This window comes from Chanodichthys erythropterus, chromosome 6 (genome assembly GCF_024489055.1).
Source record: "Chanodichthys erythropterus isolate Z2021 chromosome 6, ASM2448905v1, whole genome shotgun sequence".
NCBI classification, from domain to species: Eukaryota; Metazoa; Chordata; class Actinopteri; order Cypriniformes; family Xenocyprididae; genus Chanodichthys; species Chanodichthys erythropterus.
The window spans coordinates 35,159,779-35,181,808 of record NC_090226.1 but is presented as its reverse complement, the minus strand read 5'-3'; the positions used below and the strand labels follow the sequence as shown (position 1 = coordinate 35,181,808).

Below are 22,030 nucleotides of genomic sequence, written 5' to 3'. Positions count from 1 at the left end.
CCTGATACAGAAGCCACGCCCCAAACCCTAATCATGCTACAGTAGCCACACCCCCCAAACCCTCAGCCTGCTACAGTAGCCACACCTAAAACTATCCACCTGATACAGAAGCCACGCCCCAAACCCTCAGCCTTCTACAGTAGCCACACCCCAAACCCTCAGCCTGCTACAGTAGCCACACCCCAAACCCTCAGCCTGCGACAGTAGCCACACCTAAAACTATCCACCTGATACAGAAGCCACACCCCAAACCCTCAGCCTTCTACAGTAGCCACACCCCAAACCCTCAGCCTGCTACAGTAGCCACACCTAAAACTATCCACCTGATACAGAAGCCACGCCCCAAACCCTCAGCCTTCTACAGTAGCCACACCCCAAACCCTCAGCCTGCTACAGTAGCCACACCCAAAACTATCTACCTGATACAGAAGCCACGCCCCAAACCCTAATCATGCTACAGTAGCCACACCCCCCAAACCCTCAGCCTGCTACAGTAGCCACACCTAAAACTATCCACCTGATACAGAAGCCACACCCCAAACCCTCAGCCTTCTACAGTAGCCACACCCCAAACCCTCAGCCTGCTACAGTAGCCACACCCAAAACTATCCACCTGATACAGAAGCCACGCCCCAAACCCTAATCATGCTACAGTAGCCACACCCCCCAAACCCTCAGCCTGCTACAGTAGCCACACCTAAAACTATCCACCTGATACAGAAGCCACACCCCAAACCCTCAGCCTTCTACAGTAGCCACACCCCAAACCCTCAGCCTGCTACAGTAGCCACACCCAAAACTATCCACCTGATACAGAAGCCACGCCCCAAACCCTAATCATGCTACAGTAGCCACACCCCCCAAACCCTCAGCCTGCTACAGTAGCCACACCTAAAACTATCCACCTGATACAGAAGCCACACCCCAAACCCTCAGCCTTCTACAGTAGCCACACCCCAAACCCTCAGCCTGCTACAGTAGCCACACCCAAAACTATCCACCTGATACAGAAGCCACGCCCCAAACCCTAATCATGCTACAGTAGCCACACCCCAAACCCTCAGCCTGCTACAGTAGCCACACCTAAAACTATCCACCTGATACAGAAGCCACACCCCAAACCCTCAGCCTTCTACAGTAGCCACACCCCAAACCCTCAGCCTGCTACAGTAGCCACACCCCAAACCCTCAGCCTTCTACAGTAGCCACACCCCAAACCCTCAGCCTGCTACAGTAGCCACACCCCAAACCCTCAGCCTGCTACAGTAGCCACACCTAAAACTATCCACCTGATACAGAAGCCACGCCCCAAACCCTCAGCCTTCTACAGTAGCCACACCCCAAACCCTCAGCCTGCTACAGTAGCCACACCCCAAACCCTCAGCCTTCTACAGTAGCCACACCCCAAACCCTCAGCCTGCTACAGTAGCCACACCCCAAACCCTCAGCCTGCTACAGTAGCCACACCCCAAACCCTCAGCCTTCTACAGTAGCCACACCCCAAACCCTCAGCCTGCTACAGTAGCCACACCCCAAACCCTCAGCCTGCTACAGTAGCCACACCCCAAACCCTCAGCCTTCTACAGTAGCCACACCCCAAACCCTCAGCCTTCTACAGTAGCCACACCCCAAACCCTCAGCCTGCTACAGTAGCCACACCCCAAACCCTCAGCCTGCTACAGTAGCCACACCCCAAACCCTCAGCCTTCTACAGTAGCCACACCCCAAACCCTCAGCCTGCTACAGTAGCCACACCCCAAACCCTCAGCCTGCTACAGCAGCCACACCCCAAACTCTCCACCTGCTACAATAGCCACACCCCCAAACCCTCAGCCTACTACATTAGCCACACCCCTGCTACAATAGCCACACCCCAAGCCTGCTACAGTAGCCACACCCCAAACCCTCAGCCTGCTACAGTAGCCACGCCCCAAACTATTACTATAGGCTGAGCTGGAAAGTGATTGATGGATCTGAGCGGATGCTCTTAGTGTTTAGATGGTGTCTGGGAGGCTAAACTAATGGCAGATAAGTTAGAAATAAACTAATAAACTGGAGATAAACTAATGGCATACTAATAGTAGTCGCTGAACAATAAACTGGGTTAAGATGATGTATTTTAACATAAAAAAGTGCATACTTCACCTTTGATCAGACCTCCCAGCACTGATAGAAAAAACAAGCCATCTTTTCTATAATCATATTTAGCTTTTGTTTTATTTTTTGCAAGCTCCTGATTATTATCTTATTTATTTGAGATAACAAGGCTGCTAGTTCTTGTCCTCATAATAGCTTTTGTTAACAATCACAATCTTGGTGAGGACTTTATCCCACCCTTAGGTTATGATGTTAACAGTTCCTGGATGGAGATCAGCAGGTTTTAGGGACTGGCATGAAGTTGATTTTTCCAGCTTTTTCTGCTGTGGAAATGTGCAGAACGGTTCCACATTGGGCAGTGGCCTTCCTGGCGGCGCAGAAGGCGCCTGAAGGTCACGAGAGTACAGTGTGCGATTGAGGATATGTGACTTGAGGAAATGAGCTGACTGTGGATCTGTTCACTTCAGACAAATCATCAGGGCTTTGACAAATGGTGTTGACAGATAAAAAAAGACGAGATCTCTGCAACTGTTTGCTCTTCACAGATTATGTGACGCCACCTGCTGCACGTCTGAATGTCACATGCCTGCTATAAGCTACTGAGCATCTTTTTGCAGCTATTTCCTGTAATGTTTCAGATGTTCAGTGTTTCATATTGTGACTTTAGAAATACGAAAATAAAGAAAGGATGAACACACTACAACCATGACGAGCAGTGGTGATTGTTTGATTTCTCCGTCTTTATTGTTCCACCACAGTGAAATATCATTGGTCCAAAATCCACTCAGATATGCTAATGCTAATGTTTGGTTTCTGACACACACTGTAAGTGGTCGACCAATCACAACAGACTGGCCCATTTGACCAATCAGAGCAGGTTCTCAGGAAGGAGGGGTTTTATAGAAACTGAATCCTTTATCGAACCTTTCAGACACCATGAGAAAAGAGCTGATTTTTAAGAGTTTTAAAATTAAAGTGTTTTTTGACTTTGGATGCATGCAAATCTCTTGTAGGAGACCTTCGAAACTAAATTAGAAACCTTTAAAATAGCATAATAGGGGCACTTTAATGATCAAATACATTCTGTGCAGCATATTTGTTGTTTGTTATTGTGGACAAATTGTTAATCGACTACAATTTTTAATCCAGTTTAACTAATTTCATTTAACTAATTTAACTAATAGCAGGTGGATTTCATTAATTGCATATATTTATATTTGCTAAGAAGATCTCTAAATGCAGATCATTCAAAGACAATAACATTACTGTGGCAGAGAAGTAAATCACTGAAGAGACAAAAAGTGTCTTTAGATCCTGGTGAAGAGAGCAGAATAGACCAGCATGAATTTCAATGCCAGTTCATCTCATGCTGAGGATGAAATATTCTCACAATGTAACAAAACACAACATGTTCACAATCAGCAATGCTGGTCTGTTCAGCAGGGTAATTACATAATAATGAAGTTCATTATTATAATAACAAATACACATATATATATATATATATATATATATCTCAGATGGACAGGAGCTCATAACTGACCTGATGGGGGACGAGACCCAGTGAGGTTGGAGGTTCATTCATCCGGTCATCACTGCTGCTGGCCACAGCGTAACCTCTGACAGAAAAAAACAAAGATTTATGATTAGTTACTGTGTGTGTGGTTGGGGGAAGGAGCTGCTCCTGGGTTTAGTCAGATTTAATCACAAATCCTGAGGCCATAATTTTGATTTTAAATTGCAGCTAGTCAAAGTGTCAGAAATAGTCAAAGATGAACACAGTATTTTGCCAACTGAAAGCTGTGTGCATTACTACACAGCAAAATCCCCAGAGTTAAATCAACTCTGCTCAGATTACATATGGTCCCTCTCTATATAGTGTTAAAGTAACACTGAAGCAGAGTTAAAGTTAAGGAGATAATTAAGTGATGATTGAGCGTTAATGATGAACACCTAATGTTAACAAGCAGAATCACGAAAAGAAACACAAAAACTACAACTGACTTCCAGCAACAGCCTTAGATGAAATAAAATGAAGATAAAAGGCATAAAATCTCTCAAGATCTGATAAAACAACTCCACAAACAGCATATTATCTCATTAACTTTAACTCTGCTTTAGTGTTATTTTAACTAGATGTAGAGAGGGACCATATGTACTCGGAGCAGAGTTGATTTAACTCTGGGGTTTTTGCTGTGTAATGCCATGCCTCAATAATTACTAATCCCATGTGTTAAATTTAAGGAAGGCTTCAATACATCAAATGCAAACTCTATTTCAAACCAAAGAAGCTGACATGCTGGGATGTCTAATAGCGCCCCAGAGCCACAGGGGCCAATCGTCTCAGTTATGTATATAACCTTGATTCCCTGAGTTCACTGAGGGAACGCGATGCTGTCAATAGATGATGCACACCCTCCAGGTGGGGCGACTGTCTGAAGCCTGAATAGAATCATGCTAATTCATTGGCTGATGGTGTTAACACCGCCCACTTAGGCATCCTGTCACCAGTGCCTCACAAGAATGTGCTCGTGCCATCAATACTCAGATTTCTCCACGAAGAAAGATTGCAGCAGGACTGAGGAGTATGGCAAGCAAGCAGCATCTTGTCCCCTACTCAGGGAACCAAGGTTACATCCATAACCAAGACATTCCCTTTCATAAGCGCACTCAACGCTGTGCCAGTAGCTGACATTATGGGAACAGTATACCACAGCGCCATACTACAAAGCCTACAAACCATTGGCTAGGTTTTAAATCTGATAAAAGTATGAAGAGAGGCCCAGCCTGCCGCCACACAAATAACCTCCAAAAACACTCTTCTTACCAAAATTTGGGAAGAAGCAACACCTAGTAAAGAGAAGAGGCTTAGTCAACCAAAAATGTTTTTGGTGGTTAGTCGCAGAAAAAAAAAGTCACACAGTCTGCGAGGGACAGATTGTTAACGGCGGGTTGTGGTAACTATATGTCGGGCAGAAAGTCCAAGCATTCACCTATCATCCATCGACCTCAAATGTAGCTTATCAATTGGAACATCTAAGTAACTTGGCTGCTCACTCTAATGTTAACATAGATAAATGTGCGCTATTATGGAAGTATTGGTGCGCTTAATGCAAGACATGGAGGCGCGATCACTTGCATTTTTTCCTGATAACAGTGGAAACAACTTAAAATACTCTGTCAATTTTGGTCATACAGATAGGAGTAATACATCATTCCAAACTGCACTTTTATTTGTGTAAACTCACAATAACAAAAAAAACAAACAAAAAAAAAAAAACGTAAAAACGTTTGTAAAATAAAGAAAAATATAGCTGCGAGCAGCGATGGCGGGCCCAAGCCCGGTGGCACCGCCACCCTGGTGGCTTCAGGGCAACTGTGCACAGCGGGCAATAGGCACTTAAAACGGTTAAACATCAAAGGACTATGTCAAATTCACTCCACATTTACTGCACTACAAGGTGCCGTTATAGAGCCCCTCCTCCCTGCCCATTTTCAAAGGATTACATGTGCCAAGTTTTAACATTATTCTGATGAATTTTGAAGCAAATCAGGTAAAAATAAGAGGGTGATCTCAATGTATGCTGAAAGTGACACATTTTCTGCTTCCAGTTGGTGGCGCTATGACTTTGAATCACAATAGTCAAATCCATGTGATCAGCCTTGTACAACGAAGACTAAGCCAAAGTTTCATCAAAATCAATTAATGTATGCAGAAGTTATAACACTTTGTTTCCCTTTTCTTGCCATAAATTCGTTGCCTCGCCACGGCCAAACCGTTTGAGATATCCAAAATCCGTTTGCAATTAAACAACTTCAATGTGTTAGCAACAAGTTAAAAAAAGCTTGGTGTAAATTGGATAAACCCTGTAGGAGTAGTAGTATAAAATTCATAGCCTGTTTTTTCAAAAAATTAACATTCAAACCAAAATAGCTGACTTCCTGTTGGTCGGAGCTAATGAATGTAAATTAGAAAATTGTCCGGCTTGATGAGAATAATATGTGTACCGAGTTTGGTGACTGTAGGAAAAACTAACCCCCACTTTTGTCAAAAGGTGGCGCTACTGAGCCCCTCCACCACGCCCATTTCTATGGCTTTGTCCATGTCTACTGGTTGACAATATTGATGTGTGTGTCGAGTTTCATGCAATTTGAAGCATGTTAAGAGCCTCAAAAACACTCAAGAATATTATTACAGTTTGACCTGTTGCCATGGCAACAATATTTCAAATATCAAAAATCCTGTCATAGGTCTACATCTGCTGTGTATTGACATTACACTGATGAAGTTTGAAGCAAATCAGGTAAAAATAAGAGGGTGATCTCAAAACATTTCAAAAAGTGATACACTTCCTGCTGCCAGTTGGTGGCGCTATAACTTTGACTCACAATAGTCACATCCATGTGATCAGACTCCTATAACGAACACACTCGTGAAGTTTCATAAAGATCAATATATGTATTAAGACGTTATAACACATTTCCTGTTTCCTTTTTCTCGCCATAAATTTGTTGCCTCGCCACGGCCAAACCGTTCGAGATATCAAAAATCCCCTGGCAATTTTTAATCATCAGTGTCTTGACTTCATGCTGACCGAGTTTGGTGGCGATCGGATTAATCGTCTAGGAGGAGTATATCAAATTCCAGAGCATGCGTTTTTCAAACAACCCTTAATAGCTGACTTCCTGTTGGCGTGGCGATTAACTTAGAGCGCGAAAGTTGTTCGGCCCGATGAGGTCTATATGTGTACCGAGTTTCATACTAATACGTGCAAGCATGTTTAATATATGGACCAAATTTTCAGACTTTTTTCAAGGGGGCGCTGTCGAGCCCCCCTGCCACGCCCGGGTACCAGCCTCTCCGGCGTCCTAATGGCCGCGGATTCCAATGTGTGTGCCAATTTTCAAGAGTTTTTGAGCATGTTAAGGCCCCCAAAAAGCCCCGGAAGACGGAAAAAAAAAAAAAAAAAAAAAAAAAATAATAATAATCCTTAGAAGAACAAGAGGGCCCTGCGCGAATTTTCGCTTGGGCCCTAATAAATATAGCTGCGAGCAGCGATGGCGGGCCCAAGCCCGGTGGCACCGCCACCCCGGTGGCTTCAGGGCAACTGTGCACAGCGGGCAATAGGCACTTAAAACGGTTAAACATCAAAGGACTATGTCAAATTCACTCCACATTTACTGCACTACAAGGTGCCGCTATAGAGCCCCTCCTCCCTGCCCATTTTCAAAGGATTACATGTGCCAAGTTTTAACATTATTCTGATGAATTTTGAAGCAAATCAGGTAAAAATAAGAGGGTGATCTCAATGTATGCTGAAAGTGACACATTTTCTGCTTCCAGTTGGTGGCGCTATGACTTTGAATCACAATACTCAAATCCATGTGATCAGCCTTGTACAACGAAGACTAAGCCAAAGTTTCATCAAAATCAATTAATGTATGCAGAAGTTATAACACTTTGTTTCCCTTTTCTTGCCATAAATTCGTTGCCTCGCCACGGCCAAACCGTTTGAGATATCCAAAATCCGTTTGCAATTAAACAACTTCAATGTGTTAGCAACAAGTTAAAAAAAGCTTGGTGTAAATTGGATAAACCCTGTAGGAGTAGTAGTATAAAATTCATAGCCTGTTTTTTCAAAAAATTAACATTCAAACCAAAATAGCTGACTTCCTGTTGGTCGGAGCTAATGAATGTCAATTAGAAAATTGTCCGGCTTGATGAGAATAATATGTGTACCGAGTTTGGTGACTGTAGGAAAAACTAACCCCCACTTTTGTCAAAAGGTGGCGCTACTGAGCCCCTCCACCACGCCCATTTCTATGGCTTTGTCCATGTCTACTGGTTGACAATATTGATGTGTGTGTCGAGTTTCATGCAATTTGAAGCATGTTAAGAGCCTCAAAAACACTCAAGAATATTATTACAGTTTGACCTGTTGCCATGGCAACAATATTTCAAATATCAAAAATCCTGTCATAGGTCTACATCTGCTGTGTATTGACATTACACTGATGAAGTTTGAAGCAAATCAGGTAAAAATAAGAGGGTGATCTCAAAACATTTCAAAAAGTGATACACTTCCTGCTGCCAGTTGGTGGCGCTATAACTTTGACTCACAATAGTCACATCCATGTGATCAGACTCCTATAACGAACACACTCGTGAAGTTTCATAAAGATCAATATATGTATTAAGACGTTATAACACATTTCCTGTTTCCTTTTTCTCGCCATAAATTCGTTGCCTCGCCACGGCCAAACCGTTCGAGATATCAAAAATCCCCTGGCAATTTTTAATCATCAGTGTCTTGACTTCATGCTGACCGAGTTTGGTGGCGATCGGATTAATCGTCTAGGAGGAGTATATCAAATTCCAGAGCATGCGTTTTTCAAACAACCCTTAATAGCTGACTTCCTGTTGGCGTGGCGATTAACTTAGAGCGCGAAAGTTGTTCGGCCCGATGAGGTCTATATGTGTACCGAGTTTCATACTAATACGTGCAAGCATGTTTAATATATGGACCAAATTTTCAGACTTTTTTCAAGGGGGCGCTGTCGAGCCCCCCTGCCACGCCCGGGTACCAGCCTCTCCGGCGTCCTAATGGCCGCGGATTCCAATGTGTGTGCCAATTTTCAAGAGTTTTTGAGCATGTTAAGGCCCCCAAAAAGCCCCGGAAGACGGAAAAAAAAATAAATAAAAAAAAAAAAAATAATAAATATAGCTGCGAGCAGCGATGGCGGGCCCAAGCCCGGTGGCACCGCCACCCCGGTGGCTTCAGGGCAACTGTGCACAGCGGGCAATAGGCACTTAAAACGGTTAAACATCAAAGGACTATGTCAAATTCACTCCACATTTACTGCACTACAAGGTGCCGCTATAGAGCCCCTCCTCCCTGCCCATTTTCAAAGGATTACATGTGCCAAGTTTTAACATTATTCTGATGAATTTTGAAGCAAATCAGGTAAAAATAAGAGGGTGATCTCAATGTATGCTGAAAGTGACACATTTTCTGCTTCCAGTTGGTGGCGCTATGACTTTGAATCACAATAGTCAAATCCATGTGATCAGCCTTGTACAACGAAGACTAAGCCAAAGTTTCATCAAAATCAATTAATGTATGCAGAAGTTATAACACTTTGTTTCCCTTTTCTTGCCATAAATTCGTTGCCTCGCCACGGCCAAACTGTTTGAGATATCCAAAATCCGTTTGCAATTAAACAACTTCAATGTGTTAGCAACAAGTTAAAAAAAGCTTGGTGTAAATTGGATAAACCCTGTAAAAGTAGTAGTATAAAATTCATAGCCTGTTTTTTCAAAAAATTAACATTCAAACAAAAATAGCCGACTTCCTGTTGGTCGGAGCTAATGAATGTAAATTAGAAAATTGTCCGGCTTGATGAGATCAATATATGTACCGAGTTTGGTGACTGTAGGAAAAACTAACCCCCACTTTTGTCAAAAGGTGGCGCTACTGAGCCCCTCCACCACGCCCATTTCTATGGCTTTGTCCATGTCTACTGGTTGACAATATTGATGTGTGTGTCGAGTTTCATGCAATTTGAAGCATGTTAAGAGCCTCAAAAACACTCAAGAATATTATTACAGTTTGACCTGTTGCCATGGCAACAATATTTCAAATATCAAAAATCCTGTCATAGGTCTACATCTGCTGTGTATTGACATTACACTGATGAAGTTTGAAGCAAATCAGGTAAAAATAAGAGGGTGATCTCAAAGCATTTTAAAAGTGATACACTTCTTGCTGCCATTTGGTGGCGCTATAACTTTGACTCACAATAGTTACATCCATGTGATCAGACTACTACAACCAACACACTCCTGAAGTTTCATAAACATCAATCAATGTATGCAGAAGTTATAACACCTTTCCTGTTTCCCTTTTCTCGCCATAAATTCGTTGCCTCGCCACGGCCAAACCGTTTGAGATATCCAAAATCCGTTTGCAATTAAACAACTTCAATGTGTTCGCAACAAGTTAAAAAAGCTTGGTGTAAATTGGATAAACCCTGTAGGAGTAGTAGTATAAAATTCATAGCCTGTTTTTTCAAAAAATTAACATTCAAACCAAAATAGCTGACTTCCTGTTGGTCGGAGCTAATGAATGTAAATTAGAAAATTGTCCGGCTTGATGAGAATAATATGTGTACCGAGTTTGGTGACTGTAGGAAAAACTAACCCCCACTTTTGTCAAAAGGTGGCGCTACTGAGCCCCTCCACCACGCCCATTTCTATGGCTTTGTCCATGTCTACTGGTTGACAATATTGATGTGTGTGTCGAGTTTCATGCAATTTGAAGCATGTTAAGAGCCTCAAAAACACTCAAGAATATTATTACAGTTTGACCTGTTGCCATGGCAACAATATTTCAAATATCAAAAATCCTGTCATAGGTCTACATCTGCTGTGTATTGACATTACACTGATGAAGTTTGAAGCAAATCAGGAAAAAATAAGAGGGTGATCTCAAAACATTTCAAAAAGTGATACACTTCCTGCTGCCAGTTGGTGGCGCTATAACTTTGACTCACAATAGTTACATCCATGTGATCAGACTCCTATAACGAACACACTCGTGAAGTTTCATAAAGATCAATATATGTATTAAGACGTTATAACACATTTCCTGTTTCCTTTTTCTCGCCATAAATTCGTTGCCTCGCCACGGCCAAACCGTTCGAGATATCAAAAATCCCCTGGCAATTTTTAATCATCAGTGTCTTGACTTCATGCTGACCGAGTTTGGTGGCGATCGGATTAATCGTCTAGGAGGAGTATATCAAATTCCAGAGCATGCGTTTTTCAAACAACCCTTAATAGCTGACTTCCTGTTGGCGTGGCGATTAACTTAGAGCGCGAAAGTTGTTCGGCCCGATGAGGTCTATATGTGTACTGAGTTTCATACTAATACGTGCAAGCATGTTTAATATATGGACCAAATTTTCAGACTTTTTTCAAGGGGGCGCTGTCGAGCCCCCCTGCCACGCCCGGGTACCAGCCTCTCCGGCGTCCTAATGGCCGCGGATTCCAATGTGTGTGCCAATTTTCAAGAGTTTTTGAGCATGTTAAGGCCCCCAAAAAGCCCCGGAAGACGGAAAAAAAAAAAAAAAAAATAAATAAAAAAAAATAATAATAATCCTTAGAAGAACAAGAGGGCCCTGCGCGAATTTTCGCTTGGGCCCTAATAAATATAGCTGCGAGCAGCGATGGCGGGCCCAAGCCCGGTGGCACCGCCACCCCGGTGGCTTCAGGGCAACTGTGCACAGCGGGCAATAGGCACTTAAAACGGTTAAACATCAAAGGACTGTGTCAAATTCACTCCACATTTACTGCACTACAAGGTGCCGTTATAGAGCCCCTCCTCCCTGCCCATTTTCAAAGGATTACATGTGCCAAGTTTTAACATTATTCTGATGAATTTTGAAGCAAATCAGGTAAAAATAAGAGGGTGATCTCAATGTATGCTGAAAGTGACACATTTTCTGCTTCCAGTTGGTGGCGCTATGACTTTGAATCACAATAGTCAAATCCATGTGATCAGCCTTGTACAACGAAGACTAAGCCAAAGTTTCATCAAAATCAATTAATGTATGCAGAAGTTATAACACTTTGTTGCCCTTTTCTTGCCATAAATTCGTTGCCTCGCCACGGCAAAACCGTTTGAGATATCCAAAATCCGTTTGCAATTAAACAACTTCAATGTGTTAGCATCAAGTTAAAAAAGCTTGGTGTAAATTGGATAAACCCTGTAGGAGTAGTAGTATAAAATTCATAGCCTGTTTTTTCAAAAAATTAACATTCAAACCAAAATAGCTGACTTCCTGTTGGTCGGAGCTAATGAATGTAAATTAGAAAATTGTTTGGCTTGATGAGAATAATATGTGTACCGAGTTTGGTGACTGTAGGAAAAACTAACCCCCCACTTTTGTCAAAAGGTGGCGCTACTGAGCCCCTCCACCACGCCCATTTCTATGGCTTTGTCCATGTCTACTGGTTGACAATATTGATGTGTGTGTCGAGTTTCATGCAATTTGAAGCATGTTAAGAGCCTCAAAAACACTCAAGAATATTATTACAGTTTGACCTGTTGCCATGGCAACAATATTTCAAATATCAAAAATCCTGTCATAGGTCTACATCTGCTGTGTATTGACATTACACTGATGAAGTTTGAAGCAAATCAGGTAAAAATAAGAGGGTGATCTCAAAGCATTTTAAAAGTGATACACTTCTTGCTGCCATTTGGTGGCGCTATAACTTTGACTCACAATAGTTACATCCATGTGATCAGACTACTACAACCAACACACTCCTGAAGTTTCATAAACATCAATCAATGTATGCAGAAGTTATAACACATTTCCTGTTTCCCTTTTCTCGCCATAAATTCGTTGCCTCGCCACGGCCAAACCGTTTGAGATATCCAAAATCCGTTTGCAATTAAACAACTTCAATGTGTTCGCAACAAGTTAAAAAAAGCTTGGTGTAAATTGGATAAACCCTGTAGGAGTAGTAGTATAAAATTCATAGCCTGTTTTTTCAAAAAATTAACATTCAAACCAAAATAGCTGACTTCCTGTTGGTCGGAGCTAATGAATGTAAATTAGAAAATTGTCCGGCTTGATGAGAATAATATGTGTACCGAGTTTGGTGACTGTAGGAAAAACTAACCCCCCCCACTTTTGTCAAAAGGTGGCGCTACTTAGCCCCTCCACCACACCCATTTCTATGGCTTTGTCCATGTCTACTGGTTGACAATATTGATGTGTGTGTCGAGTTTCATGCAATTTGAAGCATGTTAAGAGCCTCAAAAACACTCAAGAATATTATTACAGTTTGACCTGTTGCCATGGCAACAATATTTCAAATATCAAAAATCCTGTCATAGGTCTACATCTGCTGTGTATTGACATTACACTGATGAAGTTTGAAGCAAATCAGGTAAAAATAAGAGGGTGATCTCAAAACATTTCAAAAAGTGATACACTTCCTGCTGCCAGTTGGTGGCGCTATAACTTTGACTCACAATAGTCACATCCATGTGATCAGACTCCTATAACGAACACACTCGTGAAGTTTCATAAAGATCAATATATGTATTAAGACGTTATAACACATTTCCTGTTTCCTTTTTCTCGCCATAAATTCGTTGCCTCGCCACGGCCAAACCGTTCGAGATATCAAAAATCCCCTGGCAATTTTTAATCATCAGTGTCTTGACTTCATGCTGACCGAGTTTGGTGGCGATCGGATTAATCGTCTAGGAGGAGTATATCAAATTCCAGAGCATGCGTTTTTCAAACAACCCTTAATAGCTGACTTCCTGTTGGCGTGGCGATTAACTTAGAGCGCGAAAGTTGTTCGGCCCGATGAGGTCTATATGTGTACCGAGTTTCATACTAATACGTGCAAGCATGTTTAATATATGGACCAAATTTTCAGACTTTTTTCAAGGGGGCGCTGTCGAGCCCCCCTGCCACGCCCGGGTACCAGCCTCTCCGGCGTCCTAATGGCCGCGGATTCCAATGTGTGTGCCAATTTTCAAGAGTTTTTGAGCATGTTAAGGCCCCCAAAAAGCCCCGGAAGACGGAAAAAAAAAAAAAAAAAAAAAAAAAAAAATAAATAAATAATAAATATAGCTGCGAGCAGCGATGGCGGGCCCAAGCCCGGTGGCACCGCCACCCCGGTGGCTTCAGGGCAACTGTGCACAGCGGGCAATAGGCACTTAAAACGGTTAAACATCAAAGGACTATGTCAAATTCACTCCACATTTACTGCACTACAAGGTGCCGCTATAGAGCCCCTCCTCCCTGCCCATTTTCAAAGGATTACATGTGCCAAGTTTTAACATTATTCTGATGAATTTTGAAGCAAATCAGGTAAAAATAAGAGGGTGATCTCAATGTATGCTGAAAGTGACACATTTTCTGCTTCCAGTTGGTGGCGCTATGACTTTGAATCACAATACTCAAATCCATGTGATCAGCCTTGTACAACGAAGACTAAGCCAAAGTTTCATCAAAATCAATTAATGTATGCAGAAGTTATAACACTTTGTTTCCCTTTTCTTGCCATAAATTCGTTGCCTCGCCACGGCCAAACTGTTTGAGATATCCAAAATCCGTTTGCAATTAAACAACTTCAATGTGTTAGCAACAAGTTAAAAAAAGCTTGGTGTAAATTGGATAAACCCTGTAAAAGTAGTAGTATAAAATTCATAGCCTGTTTTTTCAAAAAATTAACATTCAAACAAAAATAGCCGACTTCCTGTTGGTCGGAGCTAATGAATGTAAATTAGAAAATTGTCCGGCTTGATGAGATCAATATATGTACCGAGTTTGGTGACTGTAGGAAAAACTAACCCCCCCACTTTTGTCAAAAGGTGGCGCTACTGAGCCCCTCCACCACGCCCATTTCTATGGCTTTGTCCATGTCTACTGGTTGACAATATTGATGTGTGTGTCGAGTTTCATGCAATTTGAAGCATGTTAAGAGCCTCAAAAACACTCAAGAATATTATTACAGTTTGACCTGTTGCCATGGCAACAATATTTCAAATATCAAAAATCCTGTCATAGGTCTACATCTGCTGTGTATTGACATTACACTGATGAAGTTTGAAGCAAATCAGGTAAAAATAAGAGGGTGATCTCAAAGCATTTTAAAAGTGATACACTTCTTGCTGCCATTTGGTGGCGCTATAACTTTGACTCACAATAGTTACATCCATGTGATCAGACTACTACAACCAACACACTCCTGAAGTTTCATAAACATCAATCAATGTATGCAGAAGTTATAACACCTTTCCTGTTTCCCTTTTCTCGCCATAAATTCGTTGCCTCGCCACGGCCAAACCGTTTGAGATATCCAAAATCCGTTTGCAATTAAACAACTTCAATGTGTTCGCAACAAGTTAAAAAAAGCTTGGTGTAAATTGGATAAACCCTGTAGGAGTAGTAGTATAAAATTCATAGCCTGTTTTTTCAAAAAATTAACATTCAAACCAAAATAGCTGACTTCCTGTTGGTCGGAGCTAATGAATGTAAATTAGAAAATTGTCCGGCTTGATGAGAATAATATGTGTACCGAGTTTGGTGACTGTAGGAAAAACTAACCCCCCACTTTTGTCAAAAGGTGGCGCTACTGAGCCCCTCCACCACGCCCATTTCTATGGCTTTGTCCATGTCTACTGGTTGACAATATTGATGTGTGTGTCGAGTTTCATGCAATTTGAAGCATGTTAAGAGCCTCAAAAACACTCAAGAATATTATTACAGTTTGACCTGTTGCCATGGCAACAATATTTCAAATATCAAAAATCCTGTCATAGGTCTACATCTGCTGTGTATTGACATTACACTGATGAAGTTTGAAGCAAATCAGGTAAAAATAAGAGGGTGATCTCAAAACATTTCAAAAAGTGATACACTTCCTGCTGCCAGTTGGTGGCGCTATAACTTTGACTCACAATAGTCACATCCATGTGATCAGACTCCTATAACGAACACACTCGTGAAGTTTCATAAAGATCAATATATGTATTAAGACGTTATAACACATTTCCTGTTTCCTTTTTCTCGCCATAAATTCGTTGCCTCGCCACGGCCAAACCGTTCGAGATATCAAAAATCCCCTGGCAATTTTTAATCATCAGTGTCTTGACTTCATGCTGACCGAGTTTGGTGGCGATCGGATTAATCGTCTAGGAGGAGTATATCAAATTCCAGAGCATGCGTTTTTCAAACAACCCTTAATAGCTGACTTCCTGTTGGCGTGGCGATTAACTTAGAGCGCGAAAGTTGTTCGGCCCGATGAGGTCTATATGTGTACTGAGTTTCATACTAATACGTGCAAGCATGTTTAATATATGGACCAAATTTTCAGACTTTTTTCAAGGGGGCGCTGTCGAGCCCCCCTGCCACGCCCGGGTACCAGACTCTCCGGCGTCCTAATGGCCGCGGATTCCAATGTGTGTGCCAATTTTCAAGAGTTTTTGAGCATGTTAAGGCCCCCAAAAAGCCCCGGAAGACGGAAAAAAAAAAATAAATAAATAAATAAAAAAATAATCCTTAGAAGAACAAGAGGGCCCTGCGCGCTTAATTCGCTTGGGCCCTAATAATCCTTAGAAGAACAAGAGGGCCCTGCACGAATTTTCGCTTGGGCCCTAATAAACAGGATGCACTTTCTGCCATCTCGGTCTATATGAACTAGAGCGTGTCACAAAAATGAACCGAAATTCAGTATATACTTGCCTTACAGACATGAGAAATATATCTATAGAAAGCTTGAAATGTTTATTTTTTAACGAACCAATTCAAATTTTCTACTCTCCGATTATGTAATTAGAATGAAAGTTGCATTTCTCTCTATAAGCACATTCAGTATAATGCGGAGTCAGCATTGTCAACTTTATCTTTGCAGCCGACACTGACTCTAGTTTATTAATAAATAGTTAAAATGTCTCTGTGCTATTTTTTCCTGACACATTCATAATCATTATGTTTGCTAGTGCTTTGCAGCAAGGTTTACACATGCACTTGAGTGTGGAATAGGCTATATATTACACCTATTAAAGCAGGGGCATCAAACTCATTTTAGGTTGAGGGCCGGATAGGAAAAAATGTAACCGAATTACCTTTTTTAAAACTTAGTGCACTGACAGTTACATTTAATATTAACCCAAACAAACTACAAATTCATTTGCAAGAAAACTAGAAAAACACAATGCTCTTTGAAAACAGCATTTGTTTTTACAGAGAAAAGACTTTGTTACATTTTTATTTAATAATACTTTTATTTAATAAAAGTATTATTTTTATTTACTTTTTATTTACTTTTATTTAATTTTTTTTTATTAGTGATGCACTAATTTTGATTTTTCATGGCCAAGTCCAATTTTTTTACAAGCAAATTTGCCGATTCTGTAGCATGTGTTTTTTATTTAAATTTGATTATATAATGTCAATATTTACAGCAAAAACAGCATGGTCTGACTATAGTTTTGTGGAATTATGCTACATAAGAAACCTGCACAAAACAAAAATTGTGGATGGACTGAATGAAAATGCAAATTCACTCTCTGTCAGTAGGTGGCGCTTATGGAACAGCAGCGATATAGCGTTTCCTTGGTTACCGCTGTAAACTAAACAGTGCTGCGCTTGAAAACGCAACTTTATACGGAGATAAAGAGGAAAAGAAAATGCTTTTCTGTCAGTTCACTTCAGAGATACATTTATATAAACCTCAATATTTATATTTTTCTTCCTATATTTCGCGAACAGCATGTGCCTGGTACAGTATTTTCCTCCGCTGGCGCATTTGTGTTCTCCTCTTTGCGTCCGTATTCAGCGTTTGCCTGTTTTAACGTCCTGTTTACAGGCTTTGTAATATTTCCACACAAATAACAGCCTGGGAAATGATTGCAAAGCAGTTTGCTTTCAAGTCCAGAATAGAGATTGGCCAAAATAAAACTAAAAACTGTTGGGATTTTCAATTTTTTTTATTATTGTTCAATTCATTCCCCGGGCCGGATTTGACACCTTTGTGGGTCGTATGTTTGACACCCCTGTATTAAAAGCTAATTATGGTTCAGCTCCAACCCCAACTAAACAAACTGAACCAGCTAATTAAGGCATGCTAGAAACTTCCAGGCAGGTGTGTTGGAGCTTTTACTGCATATAATAATTCATACTCAGAAAGTAGAACTGAAATGACATTCATTACAAGATGATTAGTTAAACAATTTCACATGCACCTGCAGACTATTTTTCTAGCCATGCATTTCCTCATTGAGGACTTCTTAAAAATACTGTGCAAAAATCTCATCTCGTGTGCTACCCGTCTCATCACACCCCTGCCCAGGCCTGAGGTCGACTCTGACCAGAACTTGTCAAGGAGTTTACAAATTAGGGATGGTCAATGGAGCTACGAACAGAACACACTCCCAAAAGAACTGTAGAAAGCAGGCATATCAATGGGAAGGCATATAAACTGCTGCACCAGAGCTTCTACTAAGAAAACTAGGATAGGAAAAAGTATTTCATAAACCCAAAAATTATTAATCAAAGAAATGTTCTCAGACTTTACAGCGGTTTCTGAAGTCGAAGTGTTCTCCTGTAACGGTTTGTCAGCTGAAAGCCCCCTGCAGGAGTGGACCTCTTATCATACAAGGGTGCCATCCTCTGTTGCACCATATCTGCAGGCTTTTATCCAGGCATAGAAAAGGCTCCATCAGCCCTATAACAGCTTAATGCATCTGAAGAGAGACTGTCGGTAGGATGCCAGCACTATCTAGGGCACTGAGAGCAATGGCCCCTGCTTCCTTCAATAGTAAACATCAATGAAAGCGTTCTTCACTCTCTCATCCATCTGGAAATACATAAAAAGCAACATACAGGCTTTTTGCACTTCAGATATGACATTACAGTGTAATTGCTATTAATGCTGTTCCTTTTCAGCATGACTTAAACTCAAGGTTGGAAATGAAGCTAAGATGGAACTAAGATGGTATAAGTAAAGGTGAAGTGTGACATTTCTCACTAATGTCAACAAATTATAAGGGTGCTTTGATCAAATGGATGGCAATACTGTTTTTTTTTTGTTTGTTTGTTTGTTTTTTTGCATTATTATTATTATTACTATGTATTCCACAGGAAAGCTATATTTTAAGCAAGTTCTGAATATTCCCCACATCTGCCTTTGGTCAAACAGAGAGCCGCGCCACAAACTCACAGTGCTGGTTGAGTGCTGCTGATCGATCACACAGATCGATGTTATGAAAGCACAAGAGTCACAGTGTTACACTTTTCAAAAGAAACTTATTTATAGCTGTTTCAGCATATTAATATGGAATTGAAGTGAGTATTAAAACAGAAAAAAACATTACATTATTTAGCTTTAGGGATGCTAACAGATTTAAAATTTGCAAGCTTGTACTAGGACATACTATGACTTCATACATTTCCACAGACTATTTGTTGCATATATCTAGTTGTGTCTCAAATCACGTATGCACTGAACTCCCTGAAACGCCTCCATCTTCACAATATTCCTCATTTAAATAATTCATGCACAGAATAAAGGGGCGGGGCCTGGTTGAGTGAGTTAGTAGTGTGTTGAAACTGGCGGTTATGGTAAGAGGCGGAACATTTCCCAAACACCAGTCACAACACACTGCTCCAGCCGACCAATCAGAGCACACTGTGCTTTTCAGAAGGAGGGGCTTCATAGAGACAGGAACTAAACAGAGCGTTACTGACAGACTGGGAAGAGAGGAGCTGCAACAATGGAGAATATGAGGAAAATAATCAACATTCAAGCAGGAAAACCTAAAAACAACATCAAGACTTTGTAAAACTGCATAATATGGCCTCTTTATTTACAGTAAGTGATGGAATCTTGATGGATTTTTTACAGTGTGAATCACATTTTTTATGTTACAAAAGTGGCTAGCTGCTTCAATGCATGAATACTCTGGCACACTATATGGACAGAAGCAAATCATGACGTACAGTAGCTGAAGTGTTATGTTTTGAGTGAAGTTGAACACATACCCCTCAGGGTGCTGGAGAACAGACACCATCAGCTCCACAGCCAGAGCTCCAGCAATCATGGCCAGACCAGGACGGCTCACTGTGCACTGCTGGTCCAGAGTCCGGTCTCTGGTGGACTAACAGGTGAATAAGAGTTTATTAGTAACAGCTGAAACCATAAATCATGGAAACCAAACATACTTCAGTCTGTAAAAATGTTCTATTTTGGCTAAGTGATGGATAAACTCAGTAGGAGATTATTTTCAATCATGTTATGATAAGAGTGTCAAATGAATTCAAGGCACTTCAGCATATGATTGACTGGTTTCACCTTATAATATAATACGTGTCCTGAGGAAAAGTTAATTTAACTACAGCTATGAAAGTGCTTGATTAAAACTCACGTCTCCAGGGGCGACCACATCATTACAGAAGTAGCAGCCAAGACGGTGTCCCGGTATGTTGGAGAATAAAGACGCTCCTGAGAATGAATATAGGTTATGCTTATAACATCTCAGAATAGAGCATCTCAAACTCTGCAGAATCCCTATACAAGTTCACACACCTTTTGACATATGAATGCTGTGAATTAATAGATTTGGATATATTGAAGTGGATCATGTGTATCATATTGCACTTGTTAGTGTATAAACATCTCCAAAAGCAAAATATATATGTTTGATTTTAGTTTTGGAAGATGGAAGTCAATGTGAACTTTTCTCATTAGATTACAGTTATGCATTTGAATTATTATATTATATTATATTATATTATATTATATTATATTATATTATATTATATTATATTATATTATATTATATTATATTATATTATATTATATTATATTATATTATATTATATTATATTATATTATATTATATTATATTATATTATATTACATTACATTATATTACAGAAGAATTGCTCATTTCCTATCAACATTACAGGATTGGATTTGTTAGTTGAACGCAGATATTGGAGGCCTTTTAAAACAGCCATTTCATTTGTGATTAAAATATCTTAAAATGAAATAAATGTATGTATTTTTTATTCTGGCATGATTTTTTAACATCATATATCATCATAGTGCAAAATAGTATTAAAATTATGTGTAGAAGTCGTTGCTTTGTTATGAGAAAGAATGAATTTCATTGATGTCATTCGGAGTAACCAATATAAACGGACCATTTTGGATCAAGTCATGCGGTCAGTATCATGTGACAGGATGTGACATCATTCAGACACCTGCAAAGGACAACATGGTCATGAAGCAAAGTAACTAACTCTCTCTTAACTATTTGATAAATTCATGTTTTCTCTTGATCATACGCATGTCCCGAAACATCAGGTCATTTGGTGCAACCGCTATAAAACATGGAAAATGTTGTAATATTTTAAAAACTTGTGCTAAATATAAAATATTTTAATGATTGTCCTTTTGCTAGATATCAGCCTGTTAGCATTGTTTGAAAATATCGTCATTCGGTAAAACCGAAATTTTGGTTAAACTGAATGACTTTTTTGGTGACAAATTTTGTCCACCTTGTAAAAATGGCAAAATTAGTGTTAATTAATTATAAAAACCACATAACCTCATTGTTAACACATAATAAAACTTCAAAATTAATTATATCAAAATTAATGATATAATCCTACAGTATTGAGCTCAGGATTGGATGGACCCAATATTTTATCTTTCTTTTCAAAACTTTTAGCTTTTCTATTTTTACACATATAAGTATGTTTCATGAAATCACTCAGAATACATACTCCATCATACATCCTAAACATTTTGCAGATTTCTTTTGAGTAGGTATTGCATAAATAAAGCTGATTGCAGACCTCATACAATGTAATAAATGCACCTAATTAGTTGCCTGCAGTACCTAATTGTACCGAACTATTAATAAAAATGGCTGTAAAATGAATATGTTAATAATTATGCTATATATAAAAGCATGAAAAAGAGCAAGTAATCATGACCCATAAGTAATTATGGATTTTCCATAAAACCATGGCCAATTCATGCTTGAAGTATCACCTTCATGATTTTTCATGAGTCACACCTGCTCCAACAGGCATCGCGCCTCACGCTTACTGACAGAATGAGTCACGAGCCGGTCACGCAGATGTGCTCTTGTGTTCACAGCTCGACGGAGTGAAAAAGAACAGAACAGAAAGCAGGGGTCTTGAATTTCCAAGTTGTAGCTTGACACAGTCTTAAAAACACGGCTAGACGCCGAAAAGCAATAAGATGCAACGTAAGGGCCAAATCTGTCCACCTCTACTGCAATTCCCAGATATAAAATATATATAATAATATATAATAATTAAAACTAGAAATTAGAAATGCTGCCTTGGCAATAAACTCAACTGA

At 40.2% G+C, this 22,030-nt stretch overlaps 1 protein-coding gene across 1 annotated transcript in view; it reads right to left on the bottom strand.

The window, feature by feature from the left end:
* The window catches only part of atg7 (ATG7 autophagy related 7 homolog (S. cerevisiae)), a 99,020-nt gene that overhangs the window by 48,542 nt on the left and 28,448 nt on the right, over positions 1-22,030 (bottom strand). Inside the window, exons 15-17 of the mRNA XM_067388785.1 lie at positions 20,058-20,134; positions 19,675-19,790; positions 3,641-3,716 (exon numbers count right to left, since the gene is read on the bottom strand). Of these exons, the coding sequence (XP_067244886.1) occupies positions 3,641-3,716; positions 19,675-19,790; positions 20,058-20,134 (269 nt within the window). The remainder of the gene's footprint in view (positions 1-3,640; positions 3,717-19,674; positions 19,791-20,057; positions 20,135-22,030) is intronic.